At 52.0% G+C, this 16,604-nt stretch overlaps 1 protein-coding gene across 5 annotated transcripts in view; it reads right to left on the reverse strand.

Annotated features, from left to right (window-relative positions):
- Positions 1 to 16,604, reverse strand: part of LOC140396939 (methylcytosine dioxygenase tet3-like) — a 532,260-nt gene that overhangs the window by 36,259 nt on the left and 479,397 nt on the right. For all 5 annotated transcript variants that reach the window (XM_072485882.1, XM_072485885.1, XM_072485884.1 and 2 more), the window contains one exon: positions 1,240 to 1,329. In XM_072485882.1, the coding sequence (XP_072341983.1) occupies positions 1,240 to 1,329 (90 nt within the window). The remainder of the gene's footprint in view (positions 1 to 1,239; positions 1,330 to 16,604) is intronic.

The following is a 16,604-nucleotide window of genomic DNA, read 5'->3' on the forward strand; positions in this document are numbered from 1 at the left end:
GTTCTCTATTTAATCTTATCTGCCGATTTTCGTGCATACCCTCGCAAACTTATCATCTCATTGCCTCTCTTTTCCCACTGTGTTAATCCCAGATAAAGCCATCTCTGATCATGTCCTTGTCTTTCTCTCCTCTGACATCCCACTTTCCCCACCTAAAATCATTTCCTTTCTTACATCTGTTGTTGTTCTCTTGGTACGGGTATCATGCCATTTATAACTTCAACCTAATTTTTAAAGGTATATTTCTCGGAAAGCCATGTTGTGCCTCTTCGAACTGGACTGCAAAGGTCATTATGTAGTATGGCGTACCAGTGTCTATCTGACATTTCATGTTTGCTTCGTACAGTGTAACAGTCACGAAGCATTCATCACCTATAAACTTGACTGAACCAACCTGTTGTGGGGTCCGCAGCCGCCAGTGAGAGTCCCGACCGGCCAGACCATGTTAGTTCCACGCCGTTGGGAACTCGGCCGGTCGGGAGCAGAGGATTGCTGGGAGGGCCTCTGGCAATGGCCCCCAGCCGCATGGCGTAATTCGCAGATGTGTGGATATTCGGGGCCCAGAGAATCGCTGGAGCGGCGCAGGGCTGCGGAGAATCCAGCCCCATGTTTCATGTTTAAGGACGGCAGTGCTTCACTATTGCTTCTCAGTAAAAGGCTTCATTGAACGCATCAAAAATGTCAGAGTGAACTTGCCTCATGGCAGAGTCACATGGCTATGGAAAATTAGACTAGACATCAGACTGATTGCATTTCAAAACCCAAATACCATACTCTCCGTTTTCAGCTTACACTGGCCTGTACATAGAGATTCATGAAAGTAGTTGACTGACTTGATGTCTGATTTCTCTCCTTTCCTTGATGAAGCTATTTGTCATGATTTGGTACCATCTCTGGGTAAGTCATGTGAGCTTGGGAACTCATAAAGTGGGATTAACTAAAATTACTCCATGATTCTGCAGTGCAGCACATATAAATATATTTAATTTACTTTCTTCTGAAACACACTGGTTTATGATCTACAAACCTATAACAACAGCTAAAAATGGGGTGCCACAAATTGTGTGCAAATGTGTTGAACAGTGTCTGTTGCCTGATGATGAGAAGGCCATAGTTTTAGCATGTAATGTTAAATGCTATTTTCGGAAAATATATTTTGAAGCTAGATAACAGTTCAGAAATGAATACATTTTCAGTGTTATTAACTGTTTCAGATTTGTAGCAGAGGATTTAATTTACCTGATTGTTGAAGGCTTGCGGTGCAAGCTGCTTGTATAGTGGAGCAACCTCTGTGGCTAGAGTTTGTAATCTCTCTTTAAGTAAATCTTCCTGAGGGGAAAACAACAATTACAATGTACACTTTGATGCGAAAAAAGGACTCACTAGCAATATTAATAGATGAAGTTCACCAAGCTATTATCACGGATCCCCTCACAATTGTAATTCTGTGTGAGGCCTGTACTTTGATAGCCTAAATGAAATACAAAGTCCAGCTGCAGTTAAAGGCATTGAAAATGGAATCTTATTTGGACTGATTGGAATGTGTTTGAACTGCTAATAAACAAAATTCAAATATAAGTCATAGATGTAGGGGTTTACAATTTCCTGTAAAGTACACTTTTATCTCTCATTTATTAAAACCTATAATTAAAGTTAATAAAAATGTTTTGGATTGTTTCACAATTCCAAGAATGTACAGAGTAATATTGGGGTAGTAATTGGTACTTCTTAGTTAGTACTTGTCATCTACTGTACTCGCCTATTACTACACCGGAAGAAGCAATTGCAGCCTGCCCGTAACAGTGTTTGTGAAATATTGCAGCATTGCTTTCTATCGGATCCTTTTTTAAAATAAATTTAGAGTACCCAATTATTTTTTTTCCAATTAAGGGGCACTTTAGTGTGGCCAAGTCACCTAACCAGCACATCTTTTTTGGGTTGGGGGGGGGGGTGAAACTCACGCAGGGGAGAATGTGCAAACTCCGCATGGACAGTGACCCAGGGCCGGGATTCGAACCCGGGTCCTCAGCGCCGTAGTGCCAGTGCTAACCACTGCGCCACTGTGCTGCGCTCCCTATCGGATCTTGACTTCCAAAAGGCCTTTGATAAGGTGCCTCACGGGAGACTGCTGAGTAAAATAAGGGCCCATGGTATTCGAGGCAAGGTACTAACATGGATTGACGATTGGCTGTCAGGCAGAAGGCAGAGAGTTGGGATAAAAGGTTCTTTTTCGGAATGGCAACCGGTGACGAGTGGTGTCCCGCAGGGTTCAGTGTTGGGGCCACAGCTGTTCTCTTTATATATTAATGATCTAGATGACGGGACTGGGGGCATTCTGGCTAAGTTTGCCGATGATACAAAGATAGGTGGAGGGGCAGGTAGTATGGAGGAGGTGGGGAGGCTGCAGAAAGATTTAGACGGTTTAGGAGAGTGGTCCAAGAAATGGCTGATGAAATTCAACGTGGGCAAGTGCGAGGTCTTGCACTTTGGAAAAAAGAATAGAGGCATGGACTATTTTCTAAACGGTGACAAAATTCATAATGCTGAAGTGCAAAGGGACTTGGGAGTCCTAGTCCAGGATTCTCTAAAGGTAAACTTTCAGGTTGAGTCCGTAATTAAGAAAGCAAATGCAATGTTGTCATTCATCTCAAGAGGCTTGGAATATAAAAGCAGGGATGTACTTCTGAAGCTTTATAAAGCATTAGTCAGGCCCCATTTAGAATACTGTGAGCAATTTTGGGCCCCACACCTCAGGAAGGACAAACTGGCACTGGAGCGGGTCCAGCGGAGATTCACACGGATGATCCCAGGAATGGTAGGCCTAACATACGATGAACGTCTGAGGATCCTGGGATTATATTCATTGGAGTTTAGGAGGTTGAGCGGAGATCTAATAGAAACTTACAAGATAATGAATGGCTTAGATAGGGTGGACGTAGGGAAGTTGTTTCCATTAGCAGGGGAGACTAGGACCCGGGGGCACAGCCTTAGAATTAAAGGGAGACACTTTAGAACAGAGATGAGGAGAAATGTCTTCAGCCAGAGAGTGGTGGGTCTGTGGAATTCATTGCCACAGAGGGCGGTGGAGGCCGGGACGTTGAGTGTCTTTAAGACAGAAGTTGATAAATTCTTGATTTCTCGAGGAATTAAGGGCTATGGAGAGAGAGCGGGTAAATGGAGTTGAAATCAGCCATGATTGAATGGTGGAGTGGACTCGATGGGCTGAATGGCCTTACTTCCGCTCCTATGTCTTATGGTCTTATGGATCCTTTAAGCTTGATAATTCATTGAGCAAATTTTTTTGCAACACTGAAACACAACTTCATGCTGTAGCAAGAATTCCTTAATCCTCATTCAGGAATAGTCCATGTTATTATCATAGAATCATAGAATTTACAGTGCAGAAGGAGGCCATTCGGCCCATCGAGCCTGCGCTGGCCCTTGGAAAGAGCACCCCAACCAAGTCCACACCTCCACCCTATCCCCGTAACCCAGTAACCCCCCTAAACCTTTTTGGACACTAAGGGCAATTTAGCATGGCCAATTCACCTAACTTGCACGTCTTTGGACTGTGGGAGGAAACCGGAACACCTGGAGGAAACCCACGCAGACACAGGAAGAGTGTACAGACTCCGCACAGACAGTGAGCCAAGCTGGGAATCGAACCTGGTACCCTGGAGCTGTGATGCAACCATGCTGACCAATGTGCTACCGTGTACCCCTGGAGGAGGTCATCCTTTGGAGTTCTGAGCAGCAGATGTAGAAGACTGCAGTGGGCATTTCCAAAATGGATAACTCCTTGACTATCAAATTATTAATTGTTTAGTTTAGCTACAAGGAATGCAGCAGAAATTTCTACAGACCTCTTTCAATAGAAGCAAGTAGAGATATTGCTATCAGCTGAACGCTTTCAGTTAGTTTGAGCATAAAACTGCTGACCTCAGATCAAGGATCGCCTTGTGTTGAGTCTTCACGGGTGCATATTCTAGTTTAAGTAATCTTGTGGATTTTGCACATGTGAATAAACTAAAATTCACTAGTGCTGCAAATAAGCTTTAGTTCATAAGATAAGATAGGATAGAGGAGCAAAATTAGGCCATTTGGCCCATTTAGTCTGCTCCGCCATTTGATTATGGCTGACCTCATCCTGGCCTTAACTGAACCATCCATAACCCTTCAACCCATTGCCAATTAAAAATCTGGCCATCTCCTCAAATTGACTCACTATCCCAGCATCCACCGCACTCTGGGGTAGCGATTTCCACAGATTAACAACCCTTTGGGAGAAGTATTTGTGCTTGTGCAATTTCTACTTGAATCTGTCAGCAGCCCCTATGGACCGCTGCTGATCAGTTGCTGTTATTTTCCATAAATGAATTACTGAATGGTGTCTTCCGATATTTTGGCAAAGTATCAATTTCAGCAAGAAAACTGGAGAGTATCCCGCTGATGACATTGGCGAGAAATTGCGCCACATCTTCAGGCACTTAAAAATAATGTTTCCATGAGTTCCACGCCACGCCCGTGGCAGCCTGCCTCAGATTTGCTTGCCCTGGCATCACGTAAACCCATCAATTGGGATGGGGAGGGCATTTAAATGCCTCCCTAGCACTGTTCCAAGTCCAATTGGGGGATGGCTGCCATGAAAACAGCTTTGAGGTTCTCGAAGACAGCCCTAACCAGGATGCTTTATGGGGTGGAGCAGTGGAGTGCTGGACGGCAGGACTCTGCTGAGTCCTGGTGAGATAATGTGCCCTTGGACCTGGTCATTCCAAAGCTGCTGGAGCTACAAAGGCAGAGTCAGGAACATTAGAATGGGATGTCAGCATCTCTGCTCAGATTTCAAGGCCAACTTGGAAGAGTTCCATTGCCTTCTGTCTGAGGACATGGTGCTGGCACTACGAGGCAACCTGGCCTCCACAGTGGAAAGCTTGGGTGACCGGCCATTGTGAGGGACAATGAAAGGGGGTTATGCTCTGCTCCATTAGGGCAGAAGGACACTGAGACTGAGCGGAGAACGATGCCACTAACATATTTCTTCCAGGCAACAATAAACAGCTGTTGGGCCTGAGCGGTGTGGAAGGGCCTTGCTACTGGTCTGGGTACAGGCCAACTGGGCACCCACTTGCCTATTAACAGTCCTGAGCCTTCCTGGACCAGTTAATTTTGTCCATTTAATTAATAGTGTGTTGGATAGGCAAGTGGGTGCAATGCTCTGGGGTTCCAGGTTCGAATCCCACCACGGTAGTTGGTCAAACTTGAATTTCATAAAATACAGGCATGGGTGATAATTATCATCAAGCCTCCAGATAAACTCTACTTGATCATTAACAATTACCTGCATTCCACTGCTCCACTGAGCTGCCGTTTAAATGAGCCTTGCATTTTGTACACCCAGCCAACCATGCACCCTGCCCAGTTGACCTGAGGGTGGGGGCAATATGTTGGTGGTGTTGTTCTCCCCTCTGTCTCAGTTCCTCTTCCCTAATGGAACAGAGCATAACCCCCTGTCAATATCCCCCACAATGGCTGGCCGCCCAAGGGTGGCTCCCATATCACCAAAGAACATCGCCTTTCCCCCCTCTGCTGACCCGGTGGCTCCCCCACCCACCCCCTTCAAGCTACCACCCAGTATCATCATTCCCTCACAGGACCCAGCGCTTACACCCAGAAAAGGTGCCCTGAACTGGGATTTTGATTTGATTTATTATTGTCACATGTATTAGTATGCAGTGAAAAGTATTGTTTCTTGCATACTGTACAAACAATGCATACCGTACTTAGGGAAGGAAGGAGAGACTGCAGAATATAATGTTACAGTTATAGCAAGGTGTAGAGAAAAGATCAACTTAATACGAGGTAGGTCCATTCAAAAGTCTGATGGCAGTAGGAAGGAAGCTGTTCTTGAGTTGGTTGGTACGTGACCTCAAACTTTGGTATCTTTTTCCTAATGGAAGAAGGTGGAAGAGAGTATGTCCGGGGTGCGTGGGGTCCTTAATTATGCTGGCTACCTTTCTGAGGCAGCGGGAATTATAGATATGGTTGGTTGTCATGATGGATTGGGCTACATTCACAACCTTTTGTAGTTTCCTGCGGTCTTGGGCAGAGCAGGCTCCATAACAAGCTGTGATATAACCAGAAAGAATGCTTTCTTTGGTGCATCTGTAGAAGTTGGTGAGGGTCGTAGCTGACATGCCAAATTTCCTTAGTCTTCTGAGAAAGTAGAGTCGTTGCTGGGCATTCTTAACTATAGTGTCGGCATGGGGGGACCAGGTCAGGCTGTTGGTGATCTGTACACCTAAAAACTTGAAGTTCTCGACCCTTTCTACTTCATTCCCATTGATGTAGACAGGGGCATGTTCTCCACTACGCTTCCTGAAGTCGATGATACTCTACTTTGTTTTGTTGACATTGAGGGAGAGATTATTGTCGTTGCACCAGTTCACCAGATTCTCCACCTCATTCCTGTACTCTGCCTCGTCATTGTTTGAAATCCGACCCGCTACGGTGGTGTCATCAGCAAATTTGAAAACCGAGTTGGAGGGGAATTTGGCCACACAGTCATAGGTGTATAAGGAGTATAGTAGGGGGCTGAGGACACAGCCTTGTGTGGCACCGGTGTTGAGGATATCGTGGAGGAGGTGTTGTTGCCTATCCTTACTGATTGTGGCCTGTGGGTTAGAAAGTTCAGGATCCAGTCGCAGAGGGAGGAGCCGAGGCCGAGGCCACGGAGTTTGGAGATGAGATTCGTAGGTATGATGGTGTTCGAAGGCAGAGCTGTGGTTGAGAAATAGGAGTCTGACACAGGTGTCTTTGTTATCTAGGTGTTCCAGGGTAGAGTGCAGAGCCATGGAGATGGCGTCTGCTGTAGACCTGTTGCAGCGATAGGCGAACTGTAGTGGATCAAGGCAATCCGGGAGGCTGGAGTTGATTCATGCCATGACTAACCTTTCGAAGCACTTCATGATGATGGATGTCAGAGCCACTGGACGATAGTCATTAAGGCACACTGCTTGACTTTTTTTTGGTATAGGGATAATGGTCATCTTCTTGAAGCAGATAGGGACCTCAGATTGTTATAAAGAGAGGTTCAAGATGTCTGCGAGTACCCCTGCCAGCTGATCCGCGCAAGAGCTGAGTGCTCGTCCAGGTACCCCGTCCGGGCCAGTGGCTTTCCATGGGTTGACCTTCAAGAAGCCTGCTCTGACAGTGTCCGCAGTGGTGATCTCAGATACAAGTTCATCCGCGGCTTCTTGGGTGGAGGGCTCGCTCTCGCTGACCTCTTGCTCAAGGCGGGCATAGAATGCGTTGAGCTCATCAGAGAGGGGTGCGTTGGAGCTGACGATTTTACATGCCTTCATCTTGTAGCCCGTTATGTCATGCAGACCTTGCCATAGACGGCGGGGTTCCGTGTGGCTCGAGCTTGGTCCGATACTGTCTTTTGGCATCTTTGATGAATTTCTTCTCTCTGGCTTTCTTGTGGAGGTCAGGGTCGCCTGACTTGAATGCCTCAGACCTAGACTTCAGCAAGCAGTGGATATCCCTGTTCATCCAGGGTTTCCGGTTGGGAAACACGTGGATTTGCTTCTTTGGCACACAATCTTCGACACACTGTTACTGTAGTGGTGTACTTGTTCAGGCTGGTCGCAGAGTTTTTAAATACTGACCAGTTCACTGACTCTAAGCAGTCCCGTAGGAGATCATCCGATTCCTCAGACCACTAATGCACGACTTTCTTTGACGGATTCCCCCGCTTCAGTTTTTCGTATAAGCCGGGAGCAGGAGGAGAGCCTTGTGGTCAGATTGGGCGGGCGATAGAGCGGTAGGCATGTTTGATATCTGTGTAGCAGTGGTCCAGGATGTTTGCGCCTCTGGTGGAACAGGTGACGTGTTGGTGGTAACTTGGTAGTACGTTCTTGAGCTTGGACTGATTGAAGTCCCCAGCTACAATGAACAAGGCCTCGGGATGTTTCGTTTCAAGGCTATTTGTGGTGGTGAATATTTCGTCCAGTGCTATTTTCACGTTCGCATGGGGTGGGATGTAAACTGCCATCAGGATAACGGAGCTGAATTCCCGCGGAAGGTAATAGGGGCGGCATTTTAGCGTCAGGTATTCTAGGTCCGGGGAGCAGAAAATCGCCAGTGTTGCTACATCTAGGCACCAGGAGGTGTTGATTAGGAGGCAGACCCCACCTCCCCTTTCCTTGCCTGATGCCGCTGTACGGTCCATTCGGTGGATTGAGAAGCCTTCTGGTTGTAGGGCACAGTCCGGTGAAGCAGGGGTGAGCCATGACTCGGTGAACATGGCTCGGTGAGGGGTTCCTTTTCATGGGACACTGGCATCAGTTTTGGGACAGGGGGGACCGATACCGTTGGGATGGTCTCCCCCTGAACCGAGCTGGGACCAGTGTTCTGGCGAAAAGAATAAATAGGGTGGTCAATAGGACTTTAAACTAAAGATTGGGGGGGGAAGGGAAAGTCAGGGAACCAAGAGGTGAAGTAATCAGTGGGAAGCATAGCTGCTTAGGAATACAAAAAAGGATGGAGGCGAGGGCTTCCGGGTGCGGCGATGACCAGCTGAGTCGCACGTTTCGGCAGCTCCCGGTGAAACGGACTTTTGGGCTCTTGATAGGAGCCCCAACGGCAATTTTGACGGCTAAAAACACTGTGCGGTAAACCAGAAGGGAATCCCCCCTGGATACGGATGAAAAAAGGAGGAGAAAGTGGCCGGATTGCAGTGGATCCTTTAGAACAGCGGCAAGGAAGGCAAGCAAAAACCAAGATGGTGTCGGAAGGTGGCAGTTTAACATGGGGCCCTGAACAGCAAGAGTTCTTGAAATGCTGTGTGGAAGAGCTCAAAAAGGAAATGAAGAAGGAGCTGTTGGCCCCGATACTACAGGCGATCGAAGGGCTAAAGGAGGAACAAAAGACCCAGGAGCGGGAGCTTCGGGTCGTGAAGGCAAAGGCAGCCGAGAATGAGGACGACATACAGGGCCTGGTGGTGAAGACGGAGATGCATGAGGCACATCAGAAACGATGTGTGGAAAGGTTGGAGGCACTGGAGAACAACGCAAGGAGGAACAACCTGAGGATTCTTGGTCTTCCTGAAGGTGTGGAGGGAGCGGACGTCGGGGCATATGTGAGCACGATGCTGCACTCGTTAATGGGAGCGGAGGCCCCGGCGGGTCCGTTGGAGGTGGAGGGAGCATACCGAGTGATGGCGCGAGGACTAAGAGCAGGAGAAATTCCCAGAGCCATAGTGGTGAGATTCCTCCGTTTTAAGGATAAAGAAATGGTCCTTAGATGGGCAAAGAAAACTCGGAGCAGTAAATGGGAGAACGCGGTGATCCGCATTTATCAAGACTGGAGTGCGGAGGTGGCGAGAAGGAGGGCGAGCTTTAATCGGGCCAAGGCGGTGCTTCATAAAAAGAAGATAAAATTTGGAATGCTGCAACCGGCAAGACTGTGGGTCACATATCGAGGAAGGCACCACTCCTTTGAGACGGCGGATGAAGCGTGGACTTTTATTGTGGAAGAAAAACTGGAATGAGCGGGTTATTAAAAAGAACGTTTGAACAAAGTGGTGGGGCGAATGTGGGGGGCGAAGAGGGGGGTTAAAAAGGGGGAAAGAGGAGTTTTATCTAATCCTGCGATGTGGTAACTTTTCTCTCTTCCACAGGTGGAGATGGGGGGAGGTGGAGGAGATGGGGCGTTGGCCATTGGGGGCGGGGCCAAGGGAGAAGTGCGGGCTTGGTTCCCGCGCTATGATAATCATGGCGGGAATAGAGAAGCAGGAAGGAGGGGGCGTCGCACGGTGCGAGCCGAGGTCACGGGGGGAAGCCGAGGTCGGCCAGAGTTTGCTGACTTCTGGGAGAAACATGGGGGGAGTAATTACGCTAGCGGGGGATCTAGCGGGGGGTGGGAGGGGGGAATTACTGGGTTGCTGCTGCTGGGGAGAGGGGGGAGCTGGTATGGGAGGGGATGGGCGGGGGGGCACCGCCTGGGGGAGATACAGCTGCGTGGGAACCGGGTGAGGAGCTGGAAAAAGGGGATGGCTAATCGACAAGGGGGGTTTGGAAGCCCCCCAACCCGGCTGATCACGTGGAACGTGAGAGGGCTGAACGGGCCGATAAAGAGGGCACGGGTACTCGCACACCTTAAGAAACTTAAGGCAGATGTGGTTATGTTACAGGAAACGCACCTGAAACTGATAGACCAGGTTAGGCTACGCAAAGGATGGGTGGGGCAGGTGTTCCATTCGGGGCTAGATGCGAAAAACAGGGGGGTGGCTATATTAGTGGGGAAGCGGGTAACGTTCGAGGCAAAGACTATAGTGGCGGATAACGGGGGCAGATACGTGATGGTGAGTGGCAAACTACAGGGGGAGACGGTGGTTTTGGTAAACGTATATGCCCCGAACTGGGATGATGCCAATTTTATGAGGCGGATGCTAGGACGCATTCCGGACCTAGAGATGGGAAAGCTGATAATGGGGGGAGATTTTAATACGGTGTTGGAACCAGGGCTGGATAGGTCGAAGTCCAGGACTTGAAGGAGGCCGGCAGCAGCCAAGGTACTTAAAGATTTTATGGAGCAGATGGGAGGTGTAGACCCGTGGAGATTTAGCAGACCTAGGAGTAAGGAGTTCTCGTTTTTCTCCTATGTCCATAAAGTCTACTCGCGAATAGACTTTTTTGTGCTGGGAAGGGCGTTGATCCCGAAGGTGAGGGGATCAGAGTATACGGCTATAGCCATTTCGGATCACGCTCCACACTAGGTAGACTTGGAGATAGGGGAGGAAACCGGAGGGCGCCCACCCTGGAGAATGGACATGGGACTAATGGCAGATGAGGGGGTGTGTCGAAGGGTGAGGGGGTGCATTGAAAAGTACTTGGAACTCAATGATAATGGGGAGGTCCAGGTGGGAGTGGTCTGGGAGGCGCTGAAGGCGGTGGTTAGAGGGGAGCTGATATCAATAAGGGTACATAAAGGGAAGCAGGAGAGTAAGGAAGGGGAGCAGTTGCTGCAAGAACTTTTGAGGGTGGACAGACAATATGCGGAAGCACCGGAGGAGGGACTGTACAGGGAAAGTCAAAGGCTACATGTAGAATTTGACTTGCTGACTACGGGCACTGCAGAGGCACAATGGAGGAAGGCACAGGGTGTACAGTACGAATATGGGGAGAAGGCGAGCAGGTTGCTGGCACACCAATTGAGGAAAAGGGGAGCAGCGAGGGAAATAGGGGGAGTGAGGGATGAGGAAGGAGAGATGGAGCGGGGAGCGGAGAGAGTGGATGGAGTGTTCAAGACATTTTATAAAAAATTATATGAAGCTCAACCCCCGGATGGGAGGGAGAGAATGATGGGCTTTTTGGATCGGCTGGAATTTCCCAAGGTGGAAGAGCAGGAAAGGGTGGGACTGGGAGCACAGATCGAGGTAGAAGAAGTGGTGAAAGGAATTAGGAGCATGCAGGCGGGAAAGGCCCTGGGACCGGATCGATTCCCAGTCGAATTCTATCGAAAATATATGGACTTGCTCGCCCCGGTATTGACGAGGACCTTTAATGAGGCAAAGGAAAGGGGACAACTGCCCCCGACTATGTCTGAAGCAACGATATCGCTTCTCTTAAAGAAGGAAAAGGACCCGCTACAATGCGGGTCCTATAGACCTATTTCCCTCCTAAATGTAGATGCCAAGATCCTGGCCAAGGTAATGGCAATGAGAATAGAGGAATGTGTCCCGGGGGTGGTCCACGAGGACCAAACTGGGTTTGTGAAGGGGAGACAGCTGAACACGAATATACGGAGGCTGTTAGGGGTAATGATGATGCCCTCACCAGAGGGGGAAACGGAGATAGTAGTGGCGATGGATGCCGAGAAAGCATTTGATAGAGTGGAGTGGAATTATTTGTGGGAGGTGTTGAGGAGATTTGGTTTTGGAGAGGGGTATGTTAGATGGGTGCAGCTGTTGTATAGGGCCCCGATGGTGAGCGTGGTCACGAATGGACGGGGATCTGCATATTTTCGGCTCCATAGAGGGACAAGGCAGGGATGCCCTCTGTCCCCATTATTGTTTGCACTGGCGATTGAGCCCCTGGCGATAGAGTTGAGGGGTTCCAAGAAGTGGAGGGGAGTACTTAGAGGAGGAGAAGAACACCGGGTATCTTTGTATGCGGACGATTTGTTACTATATGTGGCAGACCCGGCGGAGGGGATGCCAGAAATAATGCGGATACTTGGGGAGTTTGGGGATTTTTCAGGGTATAAATTGAACATGGGGAAAAGTGAGTTGTTTGTGGTGCATCCAGGAGAGCAGAGTAGAGAAATAGAGGACCTACCGTTGAGGAAGGTAACAAGGGACTTTCGTTACCTGGGGATCCAGATAGCCAAGAATTGGGGCACATTGCATAGGTTAAATTTAACGCGGTTGGTGGAACAAATGGAGGAGGATTTCAAGAGATGGGATATGGCATCCCTGTCACTGGCAGGGAGGGTGCAGGCGGTTAAGATGGTGGTCCTCCCGAGATTCCTCTTTGTGTTTCAGTGCCTCCCGGTGGTGATCACGAAGGCTTTTTTAAAAAGGATCGAAAAGAGCATCATGGGTTTTGTGTGGGCCGGGAAGACCCCGAGAGTGAGGAAGGGATTCTTACAGCGTAGCTGGGATAGGGGGTGCTGGCACTACCGAGCCTAAGTGAGTATTATTGGGCCGCTAATATTTCAATGGTGAGTAAGTGGATGGGAGAGGAGGAGGGAGCGGCGTGGAAGAGATTAGAGAGGGCGTCCTGTAGGGGGACTAGCCTACAGGCTATGGTGACAGCCCCATTGCCGTTCTCACCGAGGAACTACACCACAAGCCCGGTGGTGGTGGCTACACTGAAGATTTGGGGACAGTGGAGACGGCATAGGGGAAAGACTGGAGCCTTGGGAGGGTCCCCGATAAGAAACAACCATAGGTTTGCCCCGGGGGGAATGGATGGGGGATATGGAATGTGGCAAAGAGCAGGAATAACACAACTGAAAGATCTGTTTGTGGATGGGAAGTTCGCGAGTCTGGGAGCGCTGACCGAGAAATATGGGTTGCCCCAAGGGAATGCATTCAGGTATATGCAACTGAGGGCTTTTGCGAGGCAACAGGTGAGGGAATTCCCGCAGCTCCCGACACAAGAGGTGCAGGACAGAGTGATCTCAAAGACATGGGTGGGGGATGGTAAGGTGTCAGATATATATAGGGAAATGAGGGACGAAGGGGAGACTATGGTAGATGAACTAAAAGGGAAATGGGAAGAAGAGCTGGGGGAGGAGATCGAGGAGGGGCTGTGGGCAGATGCCCTAAGCAGGGTAAACTCGTCGTCCTCGTGTGCCAGGCTAAGCCTGATTCAGTTTAAGGTATTACACAGGGCGCATATGACTGGAGCACGGCTCAGTAAATTTTTTGGGGTGGAGGATAGGTGTGCGAGGTGCTCGAGAAGCCCAGCGAATCATACCCATATGTTTTGGTCATGCCCGGCACTACAGGGGTTTTGGATGGGGGTGACAAAGGTGCTTTCAAAAGTAGTAGGGGTCCGGGTTGAACCAAGCTGGGGGTTGGCTATATTTGGGGTTGCACAAGAGCCGGGAGTGCAGGAGGCGAGAGAGGCCGATGTTTTGGCCTTTGCGTCCCTAGTAGCCCGGCGTAGGATATTGCTAATGTGGAAAGAAGCCAAGCCCCCGGGGGTGGAGACCTGGATAAATGACATGGCAGGGTTTATAAAGCTAGAGCGGATTAAGTTCGTCCTAAGGGGGTGGGCTCAAGGGTTCACCAGGCGGTGGCAACCGTTCGTCGAATACCTCGCAGAAAGATAGATGGAATGGAAAAAAGAAGGCAGCAGCAGCAGCCCAGGATCGGGGGGGGGGGGGGGGGTGGCCTCCGTATAGGCGTCATCAGCCACGATCGCAATGGGTAGCCCCTGTCACCCAGCAACCAGCCCCTCAGCCGGGGATGGCGTCCCTCGTACATGCCGGGGATGGATGACCGCGACAACGCGAATGAGTCGTGTACACTGCCTGGGTGACGGGCGCAGACGTGCAGGATCATCATGCGGTGGTCGCAGACCACCTGTACGTTCATCGAATAGGTCCCCTTCCTATTAGTGAACACGGCCCTGTTATCTGCAGGTGGCTGCACGGCAACGTGCATCCCATCGATCGCGCCCTGGACCATGGGGAACCCGGCAACGGCAGAGAAGCCCACGGCCCGGGCATCTTGGCTGGCCCGGTCCACGGGGAAGCGGATGTAGCGGTGCGCCATGGCATATAGGGCATCTGTCACTGCCCGGATGCACCGGTGCACCGATGTCTGCGATATGCCGGACAGGTCCCCACTCGGTGCCTGGAATGACCCCGTTGCATAAAAGTTCAGGGCCACCGTAACCTTGACGGACACGGGGAGAGGGTGTCCCCCGCCAGTGCCACGCGGTGACAGGTGTGCCAGCAGGTGGCAGATGTGTGCCACGGTTTCCCGGCGCATCCGGAGTCTCCTCCTGCATTCCCGGTCCGTGAGGTCCTGGTATGACTGCCGGGGCCGGTACACACGGGGCGCCCTCGGGTGCCTCCGTTGCCGTGGGGCCGCGACGTCCTCCTCCCCCTCCTCGTCCTGTCGGTCAGGTGTCCCTCCAGCCTGGGTGGCTGCCGCCTGCCCCTCTGCGGCAGCCTGCGCCGCCTCTCTGGCACGCTCCTCCTGCTCCTCCTCCTCCTCCTCATCCAGGGCAACATAGACATGAGCGGCTGCCACCACGGCGGCCAACATCGCTGGATGATCTGAAAACATGACGGCCTGGTGGGGGGGAGGGGAACGACGACATGTTATCATTGCCCATATCCCCTCCTCCCCCCAGCCAGGTGGCATGGACCGCATGGGTCCAACTGTTGGAGGCTGGCACCTGGCCAGGTGGACCAACTCACTTGCCCTCCCATCCCCCTCCTCGGCACGGACCCCCCCAACCTCCACCCCGGCACGGAACCCCCCCCAACCTCCATCCCAGCACGGACCCCCCCCCCAACCTCCACCCCGGCACGGACCCCCCCCCAACCTCCACCCCAGCACGGACCCCCCCCCCCCCCAACCTCCACCCCGGCACGGACCCCCCCCCCAACCTCCACCCCGGCACGGACCCCCCCCCAACCTCCACCCCAGCACGGACCCCCCCCCAACCTCCACCCCGGCACGGACCCCCCCCAACCTTCACCCCAGCACGGACCCCCCCCCAACCTCCACCCCGGCACGGACCCCCCCCCCCCAACCTCCACCCCAGCACGGACCCCCCCCAACCTCCACCCCGGCACGGACCACCCCCCAACCTCCACCCCGGCACGGACCCCCCCCCACCTCCACCCCAGCACGGAGCCCCCCCCAACCTCCACCCCGGCACGGAGCCCCCCCCCCCCAACCTCCACCCCAGCACAGACCCCCCCCCCCAACCTCCACCCCGGCACGAACCCCCCCCAACCTCCACCCCGGCACGGCACGGACCCCCCCAACCTCCACCCCGGCACTGCACGGACCCCCCCCCAACCTCCACCCCGGCACGGACCCCCCCCCAACCTCCACCCCGGCACGAACCCCCCCCCCAACCTCCACCCCGGCACGGACCCCCCCAACCTCCACCCCGGCACGGACCCCCCCCCCAACCTCCACCCCAGCACAGACCCCCCCCCCCCCAACCTCCACCCCAGCACAGACCCCCCCCCCCCAACCTCCACCCCGGCACGGAACGGACCCCCCCCAACCTCCACCCCGGCACGGACCCCCCATCCACCTCCCCGGCACGGACCCCCTCCCGGCACTCCCCCGGAGCCCAGCCTACTCTAACCCCCCCCGCCGCACACACACACACACACAACCCGAGACACACCTCTCCTCACGCATTCAGACTGCGGCCACGCCATTGCCTGCCCAGAGCCAACCCCCCAGGCCGTCACTCACCTCCACGCTGGTCGGCGTGAGCCTGGAGCACCGGGTCACGCCGATGAAAAGGAGGTTTAATTTACGCCGACGTGAACGGTCATCACGTCGACGGGACTTCGGCCCATCCGGAAGGGAGAATATCGGCAGGCCGAAAATCGGCTGCCTTGCGCAGACCCGTGACATTCTCCGCGGCAGCGGCGACATTAACGCCCCGCCGACTTTTCTCCCTTCGGAGACTTCGGCAACCGGCGGGGGCGGGATTCACGGCGGCCAACGGCCATTCTCCGACCCTCTGGGGGATCGGAGAATGACTCCCGAGGTCTCAGCATTCCTGGGTGAGAACCTTGTTAGGTCATCGGCGAGGGGTGGAGAAAATTGGAAAACAAAATTCTGCCGTCTCTCACGATATTTTGGGCCCACATCGCCATTTACGCTCACAGCTAATGCGGGCTCAAAATCGTCCCCATTATTTTTCTTCTTCTGCACAAATCATTTGATCTGTCGGCAGTAAAATTGTAGTTCTGGTGACAGAATCACGAATTGCATACATCTGGAAGGAAGCAGATACTAGAATGTTTTCCAGAAACATTCCATAATTGGTTTCCATAATTGAGAAATCAGGGGCGGGATTCTCCGCAATCGGCGCGATGTCCGCCGACCG

Source organism: Scyliorhinus torazame, chromosome 20 (genome assembly GCF_047496885.1).
Source record: "Scyliorhinus torazame isolate Kashiwa2021f chromosome 20, sScyTor2.1, whole genome shotgun sequence".
Taxonomy (NCBI): domain Eukaryota; kingdom Metazoa; phylum Chordata; class Chondrichthyes; order Carcharhiniformes; family Scyliorhinidae; genus Scyliorhinus; species Scyliorhinus torazame.